Source organism: Triticum urartu, chromosome 7A (genome assembly GCF_056163025.1).
Source record: "Triticum urartu cultivar PI428250 chromosome 7A, HENAU_Tu73, whole genome shotgun sequence".
Lineage (NCBI taxonomy): Eukaryota > Viridiplantae > Streptophyta > Magnoliopsida > Poales > Poaceae > Triticum > Triticum urartu.
The window spans coordinates 737154698-737172669 of NC_141879.1; the positions used below are offsets into that span (position 1 = coordinate 737154698).

Below are 17972 nucleotides of genomic sequence, written 5' to 3' on the forward strand. Positions count from 1 at the left end.
GCTTTCCTCATGTCCTTTCTGAGTGAGGAAGTTCTACACAGGGTCACTGGGTTTGTAGTTTTCATCAAGTCTCACAATGTCACTATCGAGTTTAAGCCTTGGAAGCCAGAGGAGATACCACACCGTTTCGAGCTGATACCTATTTGGGTCCATGTGCATGGGGTGCCTCACGCTCTCCGACACTTCTTGGGTCTGTGGGCGGTTGGCTCGGTGATTGGCGCTACTCTTGACGTCGATCTTCTCTGTTTACGTCGGAGAGGAATTGTTCGTATCCAGGTAGCGGTGCTGAACCTTGATGCTTTCAAAAGCAGCACAATTGACTCTCTCTCTCTACCGATGTGGTGGTTCAAAGAAAATGTTATGAGTTTCGGTATAGTCTGGAAAAATCAGACTTCCGGGTTGATAGTGATTTTGTGCCTCGAGTCTGGGAGCATGGCGATGATCCAGGGGGCGAAAAGGGGCATGACAGGGAGGATACAGTGAAGAGCAACAATCCAAGCAAGAGGTCCAAACCCACTTCATCTCCCAACAACCCTTCGGCCCTTCCTACCACGGGCGGAGTGGTGCCCATGCAGATGACTAGTGCCGTCACACCGCCGAACCCTCATCGAGGTCTTCCTGCCACGGCTGCTTCTTCGTCATTAAAGGGGTCTTCTTCGACGGTGCCGGATACTTCATCTAAGGCTGTCCCTCCAACGACGTCGGCTCCCCTGTCTTTGGTGCTGTCGACTCCGACTCACTGGTCAGCACCGCCCCTCGACGAGGGGAGCCACGCGTGCCCCATACCTGACGGGGTGGCACCTGCAGGGGTGATTGCGAGCGCTTCATCGCCGCCACCGTCGCCAGCACCTGCCTCTCCGACTCGTCGGGTGATACGTCTCCAACGTATCTATAATTTTTGATTGCTCCATGCTATTATATTTTCTGTTTTGGATGTTAATGGACTTTATTTTACACTTTTATATTATTTTTTGGACAAGCCTATTAATCGGAGGCCCAACCCAAATTGCTGTTTTTTTGCCTATTCCAGTGTTTCACTGAAAAGGAATATCAAACGGAGTCCAAACGGAAAGAAACCTCAGGGAATGTGATTTTCTCAACAAACGTGACCCAGGAGACTTGGAGTGGGCGTGAAGAAACAATCGAGGAGGCCATGAGGCAGGGGGGGGGGGCGTGATACGTCTCCGTCGTATCTATAATTTTTGATTGTTCCATGCCAATATTATTCAACTTTCATATACTTTTGGGAACTTTTTATACTATTTTTGGGACTAACATATTGATCCAGTGCCCAGTGCCAGTTCCTATTTGTTGCATGTTTTTTGTTTCGCAGAATATCCATATCAAACGGAGTCCAAACAGGATAAAACTGACGGAGATTTTTTTTGGAATATATATGATTTTTGGGAAGAAAAATCCATGCGAGACGGTGCCCGAGGTGGCCACGAGGCAGGGGGCGCGCCTGCCCCCCTGGGCACGCCCCTGACCCTCGTGGGCCACCCGTAAGGCGGTTGATGCCCTTCTTTCGCCGCAAGAAAGCTAATTTACGGATAGAGATCGTGTTAAAATTTCAGCCCAATCGGAGTTACGGATCTCCGGGAATACAAGAAACGGTGAAAGGGAAGAATCTGAGAATGCAGAAACAGAGAGAGACAGATCGAATCTCGGGGGGGGGCTCTCGCCCCTCCCATGCCATGGAGGCCATGGACCAGAGGGTAAACCCTTCTCCCATCTAGGAAGGAGGTCAAGAAAGAAGAAGAAGGAGGGGGGCTCTCTCCCCCTCGCTTCCGGTGGCACCAGAGTGCCACCGGGGGCCATCATCATCACCGCGATCTACACCGACACCTCCGCCATCTTCACCAACATCTCCATCACCTTCCCCCCTCTATCTACAGCGGTCCACTCTCCCGCAACCCGATGTACCCTCTACTTGAACATGGTGCTTTATGCTTCATATTATTATCCAATGATGTGTTTCCATCCTATGATGTCTGAGTAGATTTTCGTTGTCCTATCGGTGGTTGATGAATTGCTATGATTGATTTAATTTTCTTGTGATTATGTTGCTGTCCTTTGGTGCCCATCATATGATCGCGCGCGTGGATCACACCCTAGGGTTAGTTGTATGTTGATAGGACTATGTATTGGAGGGCAAGAGTGACAGAAGCTTCAACCTAGCATAGAAATTGATGCATACGGGATTGAAGGGGGACCAATATATCTTAATGCTATGGTTGGCTTTTACCTTAATGAACATTAGTAGTTGCAGATGCTTGCTAATAGTTCCAATCATAAGTGCATAGAATTCCAAGTCAGGGATGGCATACTAGCAGTGGCCTCTCCCACATAATACTTGCTATCGGTCTAGTAAAGTAATCAATTGCTTAGGGGCAATTTCGCAACTCCTACCACCACTTCCCCACACTCGCTATATTTACTTTATTGTTTCTTTACTTACAACAGCCTCTACCTTTTATTTACGTACTCTTTATTATCTTGCAAACCTATCCAACAACACCTACAAAGTACTTCTAGTTTCATGCTTGTTCTAGGTAAAGCGAACGTCAAGCGTGCATAGAGTTGTATCGGTGGTTGATAGAACTTGAGGGAATATTTGTTCTACCTTCAGCTCCTCGTTGGGTTCGACACTCTTACTTATCGAAAACTGTTGCGATCCCCTATACTTGTGGGTCATCAAGACCTTTTTCTGGTGCCGTTGCCGAGGAGCAATAGCGTGGGATGAATATTCTCGTGTGTGCTTGTTTGCTTTATCACGAAGTAATTTTTATTTGCTGTTATTAGTTGTTTTTTATCTTTAGTTATGGGTAGGAAACGCAAAATACCAAAAAATTAGTTGTACCTACTAAACCAATGGTTGAAGAACCACTCAAAATCCATCACACTGCTGAAGCTTATTACTTGGATCATCTTCGATCCCTATGTGCTCGTGCTGAAACCCCAACTAGCTTAGTTGAGGGCAAATCTTTAGATGAGCATGCTTGTTATGTGCGACACCGAATATCTAAAAAAGGGAAAACTTTACTGGATCAAATTCATCGTTTGCAATGCTATGCTTGGAATTTATGTGAAATATATGATTTTACTTGTTGTTCTGAAAACCTTCAGAAACACCTTCCCTTTCAATGTGAGTTTAGTGATAATGGAATTGTATCTTCGTATGCTAAGGGTGTTTATAATTACTATGATGTTCAACAAATTGAAGAATTTGTTGCTTTTAAGGGTCCTTATGAAATTGCTTCTTTGATTGAAAAGTATGATGCTACTCTTTACAAATCTGAAAATTTTGCCATACTTAAATATTGCTATGATAATTATGCTTCTAATGCCTATATTGAACCATATATTGAGTACTACTCCGCTGTCAAAGAAGAGACTAATATTTTGTAGGAGTCTATGGAAGAAGAAATTGATGAAATTGTGAGCTCATTGAATGAAAAAGATGAGGAGGAGAGCGAAGAACAAAAGGAGGAAGAGCGGATTAGCTACCCGTGCCCACCTTCTAATGAGAGTAACTCTTCAACTCATACATTGTTTAATTTCCCTTCGTGCTTACCGCAGGATGATTGCTATGATGATTGTTATGATCCTGTTGATTCTTTTGAAATATCCCTTTTTGATGATGCTTGCTATGCTTGTGGCCAAGATGCCAATATGAATTATGCTTATGGAGATGAACTTGCTATAGTTCCTTATGTTAAACATGAAATTATTGCTATTGCACCCACACATGATAGTCCTATTATCTTTTTGAATTCTCCCAACTACACTATATCGGAGAAGTTTGCCCTTATTAAGGATTATATTGATGTGTTGCCTTTTACCGTTGCACATGATGATTTTGATGAATATAATATGCATGTGCTTTCTGCTCCTACTTGCAATTATTATGAGAGAGGAACTATATCTCCACCTCTCTATGTTTCCAATATGATAGAATTGCAAGAAACTGTTTATACTAGCTAAATACCCGTGCGTTGCTACGGGATGAAACAATATTTGAAGAATGATGGCGAGTGACCGATTGTCCTCGGTATAACTGACATCCTCGAAGGCACGGCCAAAGCCCTCGACCGTTAGCCCTTGGTTGTCCTCGAGCACCTATTGCCCTCACCCGCGTGTGTTTCGATAACCGTCAGCTTGTGGACGTCATGCAAAGCATGATCATCTTAGGGAACGCTTGGTTGCCCATATCGTAGCGCATGGTGGCCTAAGTCCATATTGGCAATGTTGGTCCCAATGTCGGCGAGAGCCTGCTGGCCGCCCTTACCCATGAACACTTCCAAATTGATTAACCACTATGCCTAATTAAATACCAAGCATGCTAATTAACTTCTTGCGCAATTAATTAATTGCATCTCTTTCTCACGCTCACTCTCCCCCCCCCCTCTCTCTCTCTCTCTCTTCTCCTTATTTTTTAACTTCGTCAAAACTCCCAAAATCTAAACAACTATATTTCATTTTATATGAAACTACCAACGAGTGTGGTTTTTGTGCAACCAGGGACTTTGCACACCCCCGATGCACCCACGCTAAAAAACTTAGCAAAATATTTAAAAAAATCTGAAAATTTGTGGATGTTATTTTTGGTAACCAAACTTTGCTCATAATCAGATCCATGAAGTTTCAGAATTTTTTGATTTTTTTTGAATTTACTATTGACTGTGTGAGTGCACCGAAGTTGGGTGCAGGCACTACTTTCCCACTACCAAATCCATATGTGCATCAATGCAATACCCAACACCAGTTGAATGATCAAACTTTTGCTACAATAAAAATAGGCAAACGTTACCTCTCAGCCGGCCAATTGTGCTCTCGTGACCGCCACCTCCTTTGTTTGACACTTGGCCATATGAGGCTCATGCCACCACTCATCTTCCCCACTGTAACGAACTGATGAAGGAGGCGGCAAACTGTTAGAACGCGGACCAGACACTCCTCATCCGGAGTAGATGGCCGTTTGTGTTACGCATGAAGAACTTGCGCGGCTCCTCACTGGGAGAGCCCTCTATTTGCTAGACACATATGCCTTTTTTGGCAAAATGTTTCTCCAACAAGGATCGTGTTGCAATAGCAATAGACATAGCTGCTAGACACATATGCTTTTTTCGCAAAATATTTTTGCAACAAGGATCATGTTGCAATAGCGACAGACACAGTTGCAAGACGCATATGATTTTTTTTGGCAAAATGTTTCTACAACAAGGATCCCGTGCAAAAAAAAATTGCAACAAGAATCTTGTTGCAAAAAAAACTGCAACATTACCTATGTTGCAAGGTTTCTGCAATGATCATTGTTGCAAAGATGCCTCTGCAACATTAGCTCTGTTGCAATGGGGAACGACATGCTCGACCACTCGATGGAGCGAGATCAGATGGCTCGCGAGGAGCCGACCAACCAGTAGCAGCTCCCATAAAAATAACTTAAAAACCAACAATCAAATACTCTTTTAGTATGTTTTATAACACAAAACAAACAATATATAATAAACATTTTTTCACTGGATTATAAACATATTGCGCAAAGAAGCAAATGCAATCAATCTGTTCTCTCTAGAAAAATTCTACCAGATAATTTTTTTGTAAAATTCACCACACCTCCACATCTCGACTTTTTTTTTCAAGATTCATCTCAACTAATATTATAGCCAGTACTGTGCCTTCTCGTCCTTCTTGAATCCTCTTGAGCATCTACCATCTTGTCCTCCCGCCCAAATCCTTGTTCCTAGTGATTATACTATTGCACCTTTGTAACGGTTGCTGCTAGGAGTTGTGACACGCGCAACCTATTAGGGTTTGTTGTGGTGTGTCTGACTGTAGAGCATCCATTTGAGTCCTTGCTTAAATTAGGCAAGTCTAGTCAATGGGCATATAAGTTGTAATCAACTTCATAAGGGACTGTCTCATGTCGTATAGAAAGCACTGGATCCCATTCACGGTATATTGTAAGGCTTTATCTTTTGGTTTTTCGAAATCGGAGCCCTTAGGGCTCAATCAAGTGACTCCAGCTTCATAGAAAATGAACAACGACCCAACCCACACCGTAGAGGTCGTGCGAAGCCGTATGAAGATACATGCCGTGCACTTAGCCACCTGCGACTGTGACAATATCACAGAGGTCGTGCGGAGCTTCATGAAGATAATGTGCACCTGTAATTTCTTTCCTCTTCCATCACCATACATGGTCAATATCTGTAATAAGTGATTAAGATGAATTAAAAACCATTAACCTATGTGCACAGAAGTCTCATAATTGACCTGAGAGAAAACATACATGAAAGACATCTTGGCGGTTTGTTCTAATGCAAAAGGATATGCCTTTGGGTGTTGTTCGAGAAAAGAAAAGGGGTTTTTCTTCGACATAGGCAGACAAGCAACACGAAACAATGACTATGTAGAAACGAAAAACCACGCAAGAACAGAAGGAAAAATAGAAATAGTTAAAGTGAATTACAAAGGGTGTTGAACCTCCTCGTTCATGACGAAACGCACACCACCTCCAACTTCTCGGTGAGTTGGAGCGACATATATGACTTAAGCACAATGTAATGAGTTGGATTAAGCATATTGACAACATTTGTAACATAATCATATAAAATACAGGGTATTTTATATGAAAATTTCAGTAGAAAGTATCTGCACCTCAAGGACACGAAATATTACTGGCATGTAAAGGAAAAATATACAAAATGGTCAAGCAGTTGAACCAACGAAATATCTATAAATGCTGGAAAAAAATCTAGGCCAAACCTGCAGTAAGTCCATCACAAGGAACGAGGTTGTGGCTAGTCGCTTATGAGATCATCAATTCTACAGCATGCCTTGATCATTTACGATGTTATCTTAATATAACGCAATGGCAGTCTGCACCCTCATCAATATCCGTGAAGGCCATTATGCCTCTGGCTTCTACCATCTTCTCGCCAAGAACTGAGAAGTGTAGCTGATTTGGGTTTGGAAGAGTTTAATTTGCACCTTTCGATTTGTTGACCAAACATCTGGCTTTGGGTAGCTGATCTCTCCTCGGCTCCTTAGTATTAGCTCAAACATCAAAATCTAGTGCCTATTCTAGCAAAACAATCAAAGTTGGGCTAATCCACGCGTGCACGACGAGATACTTAGAGCAAGCGATTTACCATGTCTTTCCTTGAGAATTCCTTGCCCTTTCAAGATACCGCCAAAGCCGAAAGCACATGACCGAGCTAGCTGTAGGTACCAGAGAAACCACAGATGTGAGCTGAAAAGCAGCCGACATATGGCTGTGCAGATCAAGCAAGATCGATGACGCCCTGACCATGTCCGTGAAAATCTTCATCGAGAAATAAGAACAAACGCGCCCGTACTCCACTTTTGCCGTGGCGCATTGGCGCCGTCTACACGGATGCACCAACGCTTACCTCCTATCAGGCAGGGCGGCTCGTCCCTCCCATCCCACGCTACTGCCGCAGGCATGGCCCATGGCTGCACGAACGCTCTCAACGTCTGCGCTGGTGCCGTCCTCGCCATGACCATTGCCCAGCCATATAGACTGCTAACGGCTGTCAGATTCGGCGATGGAGGAGGCCAACAGACAGGATATGGCGGCGTTTGAGCGGGAGCGTGGCGGCAGCCGTGTTCCATCTATAGTTCGACCTAACCCTCGCACCAAAGTTGGGAGGAGAGGGGGCGTGATCGTAGGATGTTGTATTTGGTAGGAAAGAAAAGCACGCTAGAAAACCGGAAACGGGAGCAAGCAAGAGATTTGTTCCTTCCATCGAAAACAGGAAGTGGAATTTTTGGAAAGAAATCGGTGGGGCAATGTGTTCCTTCGATCGGAGGGTGCGAACGAACGAACGACGTACGGACTGCTCCATTAGGAGTAGAGACTATGCATTGGCCTTTATTATGTGTGCATGAATTGTTCTTTTATGACATGCCGATGTATAGGAAGAGAGTTAGACTTCGTCATTACATGATATATGTTACCTTGTGCTCACCACTAAATTACAAATCATTGTTAATTAAAATTGGCTTTGATATACCTTGGGATCCGGGTAGATCCATTACTTGAACACTATATGCCTAGCTTAATGGCTTTAAAGAAAGTGCTGCCAGGGAGACAACCCAGAAGTTTTAGAGAGTCATTTATTTCTGTTGTGTCCTTTTATAAAGTTTAAAAATAATGTGCCAAGGTTTGCCTTTAGGATGTTTACATTTGCTTGATGGTTTGTACGGTGCAGGACAGAAACTTTGGCTGTAGTGTGCGATTTTACATTTTTAACTGAAAGGTCAAACGGTTCTGATTCTTTTTGCACTGTCTTCCTGTACAAATTGTTTATTTTTCCTAATTTTGGTAGAATTTTTCAAGTATCACAAGTATGGTGAATGTTCAGATTTCTACAGACTATTCTGTTTTAGACAGATTCTGTTTTTGATGCATAGTTTGCTTGTTTTGATGAAACTATCAATTTATATTAGTGGATTAAGCCATGAAAAAGTTATACTACAGTAGACACAATGCAAAAAAAATATATGAATTGGTTTGCAACAGTACTTAGAGTAGTGATTTGCTTTATTATACTAACGGATCTTACCGAGTTTTCTGTTGAAGTTTTGTGTGGATGAAGTGTTCGATGATCGAGAAGGTCTCGATGTGAGAAGAAGGAAGAGAGGCAAGAGCTCAAGATTGGGGATTCCCGAGGCACCCCAAGTAAATATTCAAGGAGACTCAAGTGTCTAAGCTTGGGGATGCCCCGGAAGACACCCCCTCTTTCTTCAACAAGTATCGGTATGTTTTCGGATTCGTTTCGTTCATGCGATATGTGCAATCTTGGAACGTCATTTGCTTTTAGTTTTCATTTTTCTTTTATGCACCATGCTGGTATGAGATAGTCTTTGATTGATTTATAGAATGCTCTATGCACTTCACTTATATCTTTTAAGTATGGCTTTATAGAATGCTTCATGTGCTTCACTTATATCATTTGAAGTTTGGATTGCCTGTTTCTCTTTACATAGAAAACCACCCTTTGTAAAATGCTCTTTTGCTTCACTTAGATTTGTTAGAGCGTGGGCATATCTTTTGTAGAAATAATTGAACTCTCTTGCTTCACTTATATCTATTTAGAGAGATGACAGGAATTGGTCATTCACATGGTTAGTCATAAAATCCTACATAAAACTTGTAGATCACTGAATATGATGTGTTTGATTCCTTGCAATAGTTAGTCATAAAATCCTACATAAAACTCTCATCATCATCATATACATGATTTGAGCATTCATTGTCATATTGCTTTGCATGATCGTAAGATAGCTAGCATGATGTTTTAATGGCTTGTCCGTTTTTTGATGTGATTGCTACGCTAGATCATTGCACATTCCGGTACACCGCCAGAGGCATTCATATAGAGTCATATCTTTGTTCTAGATATCGAGTTGTAATATTGAGTTGTAAGTAAATAAAAGTGTGATGATCATCATTATTAGAACATTGTCCCATGTGAGGTTATCAAAATAAAAGTGGCCAAAGAAGCCCCCCCCAAAAGGAGAGAGGCCAAAGAAGCCTACAAAAAAAAAAGAGAAAAAAAGAAAAGAAAAGAGAAAAAAGGAGAGAAAAAGAGAGAAGGGGCAATGTTACTATCCTTTTACCACACTTGTGCTTCAGAGTAGCACCATGTTCTTCATATAGAGAGTCTCTTGAGTTATCACTTTCATATACTAGTGGGAATTTTCATTATAGGACTTGGCTTTTATATTCCAACAATGGGCTTCCTCAAATGCCCTAGGTCTTCATGAGCAAGCAAGTTGGATGCACACCCACTTAGTTTTAGTTAGAGCTTTCATATACTTATAGCTCTAGTGCATCCGTTGCATGGCAATCCCTACTCACTCACATTGATATCTATTGGTGGGCATCTCCATAGCCCGTTGATACGCCTAGTTGATGTGAGACTATCTTCTCCTTTTTGTCTTCTCCACCATCATATGCTATTCCACCTATAGTGCTATGTCCATGGCTCACACTCATGTATTGCGTGAAAGTTGAAAAGGTTTGAGAACGTAAAAAGTATGAAACAATTGATTGGCTTGTCATAGGGGTTGTGCATGATGTGAGTATTTTGTGTGGTGAAGATGGAGCATAGCCAGACTATATGATTTTGTAGGGACAACTTTCTTTGGCCTTGTTATTTTGAAAAGACATGATTGCTTTATTAGTAGGCTTGAAGTATTATTGTTTTTATGTCAAATGATAGACTATTGCTTTGAATCACTCGTGTCTTAATATTCATGCCATGATTAGACATATGATTAAGATTATGCTAGGTAGCATTTCACATCAAAAATTATCTTTTTTATCATTTACCTACTCGAGGACGAGCAGGAATTAAGCTTGGGGATGATGATACGTCTCCGTCGTATCTATAATTTTTGATTGTTCCATGCCAATATTATTCAACTTTCATATACTTTTGGCAACTTTTTATACTATTTTTGGGACTAACATATTGATCCAGTGCCCAGTGCCAGTTCCTATTTGTTGCATGTTTTTTGTTTCGCAGAATATCCATATCAAACGGAGTCCAAACGGGATAAAAACTGATGGAGATTTTTTTGGAATATATATGATTATTGGGAAGAAAAATCCACGCGAGACGGTGCCCGAGGTGGCCATGAGGCAGGGGGCGTGCCCCTGACCCTCGTGGGCCACCCGTAAGGCGGTTGATGCCATTCTTTCGCCGCAATAAAGCTAATTTCCAGATAGAGATCGTGTTAAAATTTCATCCCAATCGGAGTTACGGATCTCCGGAAATATAAGAAACGGTGAAAGGGAAGAATCTGAGAATGCAGAAACAGAGAGAGACAGAGAGACAGATCCGATCTCGGAGGGGCTCTCGCCCCTCCCATGCCATGGAGGCCATGGACCAGAGGGGAAACCCTTCTCCCATCTAGGGAGGAGGTCAAGGAAGAAGAATAAGGAGGGGGGCTCTCTCCCCCTCGCTTCCGGTGGCACCGGAGTGCCACCGGGGGCCATCATCATCACCGCGATCTACACCAACACCTCCGCCATCTTCACCAACATCTCCATCACCTTCCCCCCTCTATCTACAGCGGTCCAATCTCCCACAACCCTCTGTACCCTCTACTTGAACATGGTGCTTTATGCTTCATATTATTATCCAATGATGTGTTTCCATCCTATGATGTCTGAGTAGATTTTCGTTGTCCTATCGGTGGTTGATGAATTGCTATAATTGATTTAATTTGCTTGTGGTTATGTTGCTGTCCTTTGGTGCCCATCATATGATTGCGCACGTGGATCACACCCTAGGGTTAGTTGTATGTTGATAGGACTATGTATTGGAGGGCAAGAGTGATAGAAGCTTCAACCTAGCATAGAAATTGATGCATACAGGATTGAAGGGGGGTCAATATATCTTAATGCTATGGTTGGGTTTTACCTTAATGAACAATAGTAGTTGCGGATGCTTGCTAATAGTTCCAATCATAAGTGCATAGAATTCCAAGTCAGGGATGACATGCTAGCAGTGGCCTCTCCCACATTATACTTGCTATCGGTCTAGTAAAGTAGTCAATTGCTTAGGGGAAATTTCGCAACTCCTACCACCACTTCTCCATAGTCGCTATATTTACTTTATTGTTTCTTACCTTACAACAGCCCCTACCTTTTATTTACGTACTCTTTATTATCTTGCAAACCTATCCAACAACACCTACAAAGTACTTCTAGTTTCATACTTGTTCTAGGTAAAGCGAACGTCAAGCGTGCGTAGAGTTGTATCGGTGGTCGATAGAACTTGAGGGAATATTTGTTCTACCTTCAGCTCGTCGTTGGGTTCGACACTCTTACTTATCGAAAACTGTTGCGATCCCCAATACTTGTGGGTTATCAGCGCGCCCTCCACCCCTCGTGGGCCCCTCATTGCTCCACCGACCTACTTCTTCCTCCTATATAAGTCCACGTACCCCGCAAACATCCAGGAGCACCACAAAAACCTAATTTCACTGCCGCAACCTTCTGTACCCAAGAGATCCCATCTGGGGGCCTTTTTCGGAGCTCCGCCGGAAGGGGCATTGATCACGGAGGGCCTCTACATCAACTCCATGGCCTCTCCGGTGATGTGTGAGTAGTTTACTTTAGACCTTCGGGTCCATAGCTAGTAGCTAGATGGCTTCCTCTCTCTCTTTGGATCTCAATACAAAGTTCTCCTCGATTCTCTTGGAGATCTATTCGATGTAATCTTCTTTTGCGGTGTGTTTGTCGAGATCCGATGAATTGTGGGTTTATGATCCAGATTATCTATGAACAATATTTGATTCTTCTTTGAATTCTTTTATGTATGATTGGTTTATCTTTGCAAGTCTCTTTGAATTATCAGTTTGGTTTGGCCTACTAGATTGATCTTTCTTGCAATGGGAGAAGTGCTTAGCTTTGGGTTCAATCTTGCGGTGCTCGATCCCAGTGACAATTGGGGAAACGACACGTATTGTATTGTTGCCATCGAGGATAAAAGATGGGGTTTATATCATATTGCATGAGTTTATCCCTCTACATCATGTCATCTTGCTTAAGCCGTTACTTTGTTCTTATGAACTTAATACTCTAGATGCATGCTGGATAGCGGTCGATGTGTGGAGTAATAGTAGTAGATACAGAATCGTTTTGGTCTACTTGTCACGAACGTGATGCCTATATACATGATCATGCCTAGATATTCTCATAATTATTCGCTTTTCTATCAATTGCTCGACAGTAATTTGTTCACCCACCGTAATACTTATGCTATCTTGAGAGAAGCCACTAGTGAAACCTATGGCCCCCGGGTCTATTTTCCATCATACAAGTTTTCAATCTATTTTATTTTGCAATCTTTACTTTCAATCTATATAATAAAAATACAAAAAATATTTATCTTATTATTATTATCTCTATCAGATCTCACTCTTGCAAGTGGCCGTGAAGGGATTGACAACCCCTTTATCGCGTTCGTTGCGAGGTTCTTATTTGTTTGTGTAGGTATGAGGTGACTCGCGCGTGGTCTCCTACTGGATTGATACCTTGGTTCTCAAAAACTGAGGGAAATACTTACGCTGCTTTACTGCATCACCCTTTCCTCTTCAAGGGAAAACCAACGCAGTGCTCAAGAGGTAGCATCAGGGAGTGATCTTCTCCCCGCCCGCTCGAGCTGGCCAGGAGTCGGCCATGGCGCAGCTGCGAGCGCTGTCATCTACTCTCCCGTCACCGGGGGGGGCATCAGCATCCGACCTCGAGGAGGTTGAGGAGCAGCCCATACAATCTTCTTCTTCATCGCCACAACTGTCTACTCCGCCTCTCGGGGTCGCCGAGATGTCTTCTTCATCGCCGCAACAGACTACTCCGCCTCTCGGAGGCGCCGGGATGGGCTCGACGACCGATGTTTCTCCTTCTCCGCTGAGGCGCAGCGGGCGTCATTACGTCGGGACTGATGGTTCTGCAGCCACCGATGAGGACTCTATGGTGAAGGCCATGCGTAGGACGGCTGTCCGCAACCTCGACTTCAAAGGTACCCCTTCTCGCAAATGTTTATGTCTTTTGACAAATCCAAAGTTTCTTCAAATATCACTAGACTTGGAGTGTCACTAGGACGTAATGAGAAAGATGTAGATTTTTGGTTAAGGCTCTTAAACAAGTGGAGTTCGACCGGCTTACGGTTGCTCCTAAATTGTCGAGTTTTGTTGACCCTCCCATGTCAGATGAGGAGGATGAGGATGCTGATGCCAATCATGAAGGCAAGCTTCTCTCTCATTTAGTTAAAGACACGACTGAAGTAGACCTTGACGATACTGTACGCGACACTACGCTTTGTGAGCTTGTCGTGTCGGTGCGCAAGAACAAGTCTAACTCAGCAAAGAAAAGAGGGCGCTCTTCTAAGAAGGCTAAGGTCTCTAAACAAAAAATTGGTTCAGCATGAGAGGCATGTTTTGTAATAGCAGAGGTCTTGGTGACTTGGCTAAACACAAACGCATTGCCGATTGTGTAAAGGATCATGTGTTGGACTTTGTAGCTATCACTGAGTCGGGCAAACATGATTTTCCAACACGTACTCTCGACCACTTTTCAACTGGTTTGGAATACGAGTGGCACGTATTGCCGCCGACCGGGAGGTCCGGTGGTCCGGTGGAATATTGCTAGGTATTAACTCTACTTACTTGCAACTATTGTCCACGTCAAAGGGGGATTATCATATAAAATTCCACCTTTGAAATAAGTCCAACAACTTCCTTTGGAGTCTGATGGCTGTATATGGCGCCACTCAAGAGGAGTTTAAGTCTGCATTTCTAAAAGAACTTGTTAATACCTGCCAAGACAATCCCCACCCCATGTTAATAGGGGGAGATTTTAATATCCTTCGATATCAGCAGGAAAAAAACAATGACCGGTTTGATACTAGGTGGCCTTTCCTCTTTAATGCTGTTATTGACAGCCTGGATCTGAGGGAGATCACGATGTCTGGCCGTCAGTATACCTGGGCCAATAACCGATCAGTGCCAACATTTGGAAAACTTGACCAAGTGCTAGTTACCACCGACTGGGAATATAAATACCCCCTATCATCAGTTCGGGCTCTAGAACATATTGAGGCCTTATTAGATCACGCTCCTTTGCTAACCGATTTTGGACAACCAATCCCAAGTTCTAACCATCACCAGTTTAAATTTGAATTGGGATGGCTCACTAGAGAGGGATTTCATGACCTTGTTAAGAAAGTGTGGGCGCGTCAACCTCATGGTAACAAACCCATTCAACGATGGAACAATCGAATTAGCGCCTTGCGCCGATTCCTTCGTGGATGGGCCAAGCATACTGCTGGCATTTACAAAAAAGAAAAAACTATGACTATCTACCTTAATTGATTCCCTTGATAAAATAGTGGAGGTCAGGCCTCTGTCTGCTGTTGAGATTGAGCAAAAAAGCAATCTAATTGAGCAGATTGCCTGCCTATTACATGAGGAAGAGATTAAATGGTACCAACGTTGTAAGGCGGATTCGCTTGTGCAAGGTGATGATAATACGGAATACTTTCATATGCTTGCCAATGGCAGACATAGAAAGAAAACACATATTCACCCTTGACCAGGAGGAAGGCCGAATTGAGGGGGACGCACCGCTTAGAACTTTCATTACTAAGTATTACAAGGAGCTTTTTGGACCTTCAGCTGAGACAAATTTTCAGTTAGATGAATCTGTTACTCATGACATCCCTCAAGTTACGGAAGCGGAAAATGAATTCCTAACCTCCCCGTTCTCTGAGGAGGAAATTCGAACCGCGGTGTTTCAAATGGAACACAACAAAGCTCCGGGTCCAGATGGCTTTCCCGCAGAGTTCTATCAATGTTTTTGGGACGTGATTAAGGCAGACTTGGTTTCGTTGTTTAACCAACTACATACTGAAGACCTTGATATTTCTCGTTTAAACTTTGGGGAAATTATTCTATTGCCCAAGATTAAGGAGGCTAATTGTATTCAACAATATCGACCGATTTGCCTTCTGAATGTAAGTTTTAAAATCTTTACGAAGGTCGCAACTAATCGGTTGAACGGGGTGGCTGACCATGTCATAAAGCCCAGTCAAACAACATTTATGCAAGGCCACAACATATTAGATGGAGTGGTCTCCTGCATGAAACTGTACATGAGTTCACCGGAAAAACTTGAATGGTGTCATTCTTAAAATAGATTTTGAAAAAGCCTACGATAAAGTTAAGTGGCCCTTTCTGTTGCAAACTTTGCGCATGAAGGGGTTTTCACCAAAATGGTGTCGTTGGGTAGAGAGCTTTGTTTCTGGAGGCAGTGTGGCCATAAAAGTTAATGATGACGTTGGCAACTATTTTCAGATAAGGAAGGGGCTTTGCCAAGGGGACCCCGCCTCTCCTATTTTGTTTAACATTGTGGCCAACATGCTAGCTACCCTTGTTGAGCGGGCTAAGCTGGACGGCCAAATCAGTGGTGTCATTCCACACTTGGTAGAAGATGGTCTACCTATTCTACAATATGCGGATGACACTATCCTTTTCTTGGATCACGATCTAGACAAGGCAAGAAATCTCAAGTTGCTCTTATGTGCTTTTGAGGAACTTTCTGGTCTCAAAATCAATTTTCATAAGAGTGAACTCTTTTGCTTTGGCGATGCTGCAGAATCAGCACCTGAGTATGCTGAGATTTTTGGATGTCAGCTCGGGCAGTTTCCGATTCGATGTCTGGGTATTCCCATACACTATCGGCGTTTAACAATCGCTGAGTGGAAGCATGTGGAAGAGAGACTTGAGAAACGTTTAGCCAGTTGGAAGGCCAAACTCTTGTCTTACGGGGGACATTTGATCTTGATCAATTCTGTCCTAAGCAACATGGTTCCATATATGTTGTCATTCTTCCACCTACCGAAAGGGGTTCTCCAGCGACTAGACTACTTTAGATCCAGATTTTTTTGGCAGTGCGATAATGAATCCAAGAAATATCGACTGGCTAGGTGGAACGTATTATGCAGACCTAAAATTAAAGGGGGCTGGGAATTCAAGACCTTGAGATAAAAAATATTGCTCTTATCAGCAAGTGGGTTTACAAACTACTCTCTGAGAATGGGGTATGGCAGGAAATCATTCGCAACAAGTATGTGGGATCCAATGCCATTTCTCAAGTTCATTGGAAACCCGGGGATTCACATTTTTAGAGTGGCATGATGAAGGCCAAGGAATTCTTCTTCCAATTTGGGACCTTCTTGGTTAGGGATGGTGCTCAGGTTCGATTCTGGGAAGACACCTAGCTAGGGAACAACCCACTAATGGTGCAATATCCGAGCTTGTACAGGATTGCCAGACATAAATTTGTCACGATCAAACAAGTTTTCGGACAACAAAAACCTGATATTTCTTTCCGTAGGGACCTTCTTGGCCCTCGCCTGGCAACATGGAATGAATTACTCACTCGTCTGGAGGACATTCAACTGTCAGGTGAGCCGGACGATTTTCGATGGAACTTGCATCAGAATGTCAAATTTTTGGTCAAATCCATGTATGATGCAATGGTTCATTGTGATGTTCCAGTTGATAACAGGAAATTGTGGAAGCTCAAAATTCCTCTAAGAGTGAAGATTTTCCTCTGGTTTCTACATAGAGGAGTCATCCTAATTAGAGATAATCTGGCACGAGAAACTGGCATGGTTCTAAGACATGTGTCTTTTGCCATCATGAAGAGACTATTAGACACTTATTCTTTGAGTGCAAATTCGCTCAGGCAGTTTGGGCCATAGTTCAAGTAGCTTCTAATTTATACCCACCACGTAGTGGACGGAATATGTTCGGCAACTGGTTGCGGGGTATTGATATAGAATTTTCTGCACATATTCTAGTGGGAGCGGCGGCCTTATGCTGGGCACTGTGACTTACCAGGAAGGATGTGATCTTCAATAACAAATGTGTCTCATCTCTTATGTAGGTTATTCATGTCTGTACACGATGGTTCCGTACTTGGTCTATCCTGCAGAGGCCGGAGGACAGGGACCTTTTTATGATGGCGTCTACATGGCTATAGCGTTCGGCCATGGAGGTTTTCTACCCCCATGGATGGCGGTGTGATCTACGGATAGAATCTACCGCACCTTAGCCTCGACACGATTTATTTGCTTTGCTTTGTACCGAACTATTTTTATTCTTAGGGCATTCTCGATTTTTTGGCTTTGTGCATCTAGCTATGCAGAGGCCGGGCTTTCTTTCGATGCGATTGTATCACCTCGATATATCTATTCAATGAAATGTCCTTTATCGAAAAAAGAAGATCATGTAGTGTTCAGTCTATCATACCCATTCAGTATCGTGTTAAAAAAAGAGCCCGATACATGGAGAAAAAGCAGTCAGTAGCAAATTGATGAGTCGGCAAAGCAAATAAACAATGACCTATTTAAAAATCATCCATCTAA

At 42.9% G+C, this 17972-nt stretch overlaps 1 protein-coding gene across 1 annotated transcript; it reads left to right on the forward strand.

The window, feature by feature from the left end:
* Positions 1–569: 569 nt before the first annotated feature.
* On the forward strand, positions 570–17631 carry LOC147962496 (uncharacterized). Its single transcript, XM_087534674.1, has 3 exons — positions 570–869; positions 13178–13562; positions 17492–17631. Exons 1-3 carry the CDS (start codon positions 570–572, stop codon positions 17629–17631), a joined length of 825 nt encoding a protein of 274 aa, XP_087390800.1.
* The last annotated feature ends 341 nt before the right edge of the window (positions 17632–17972 follow it).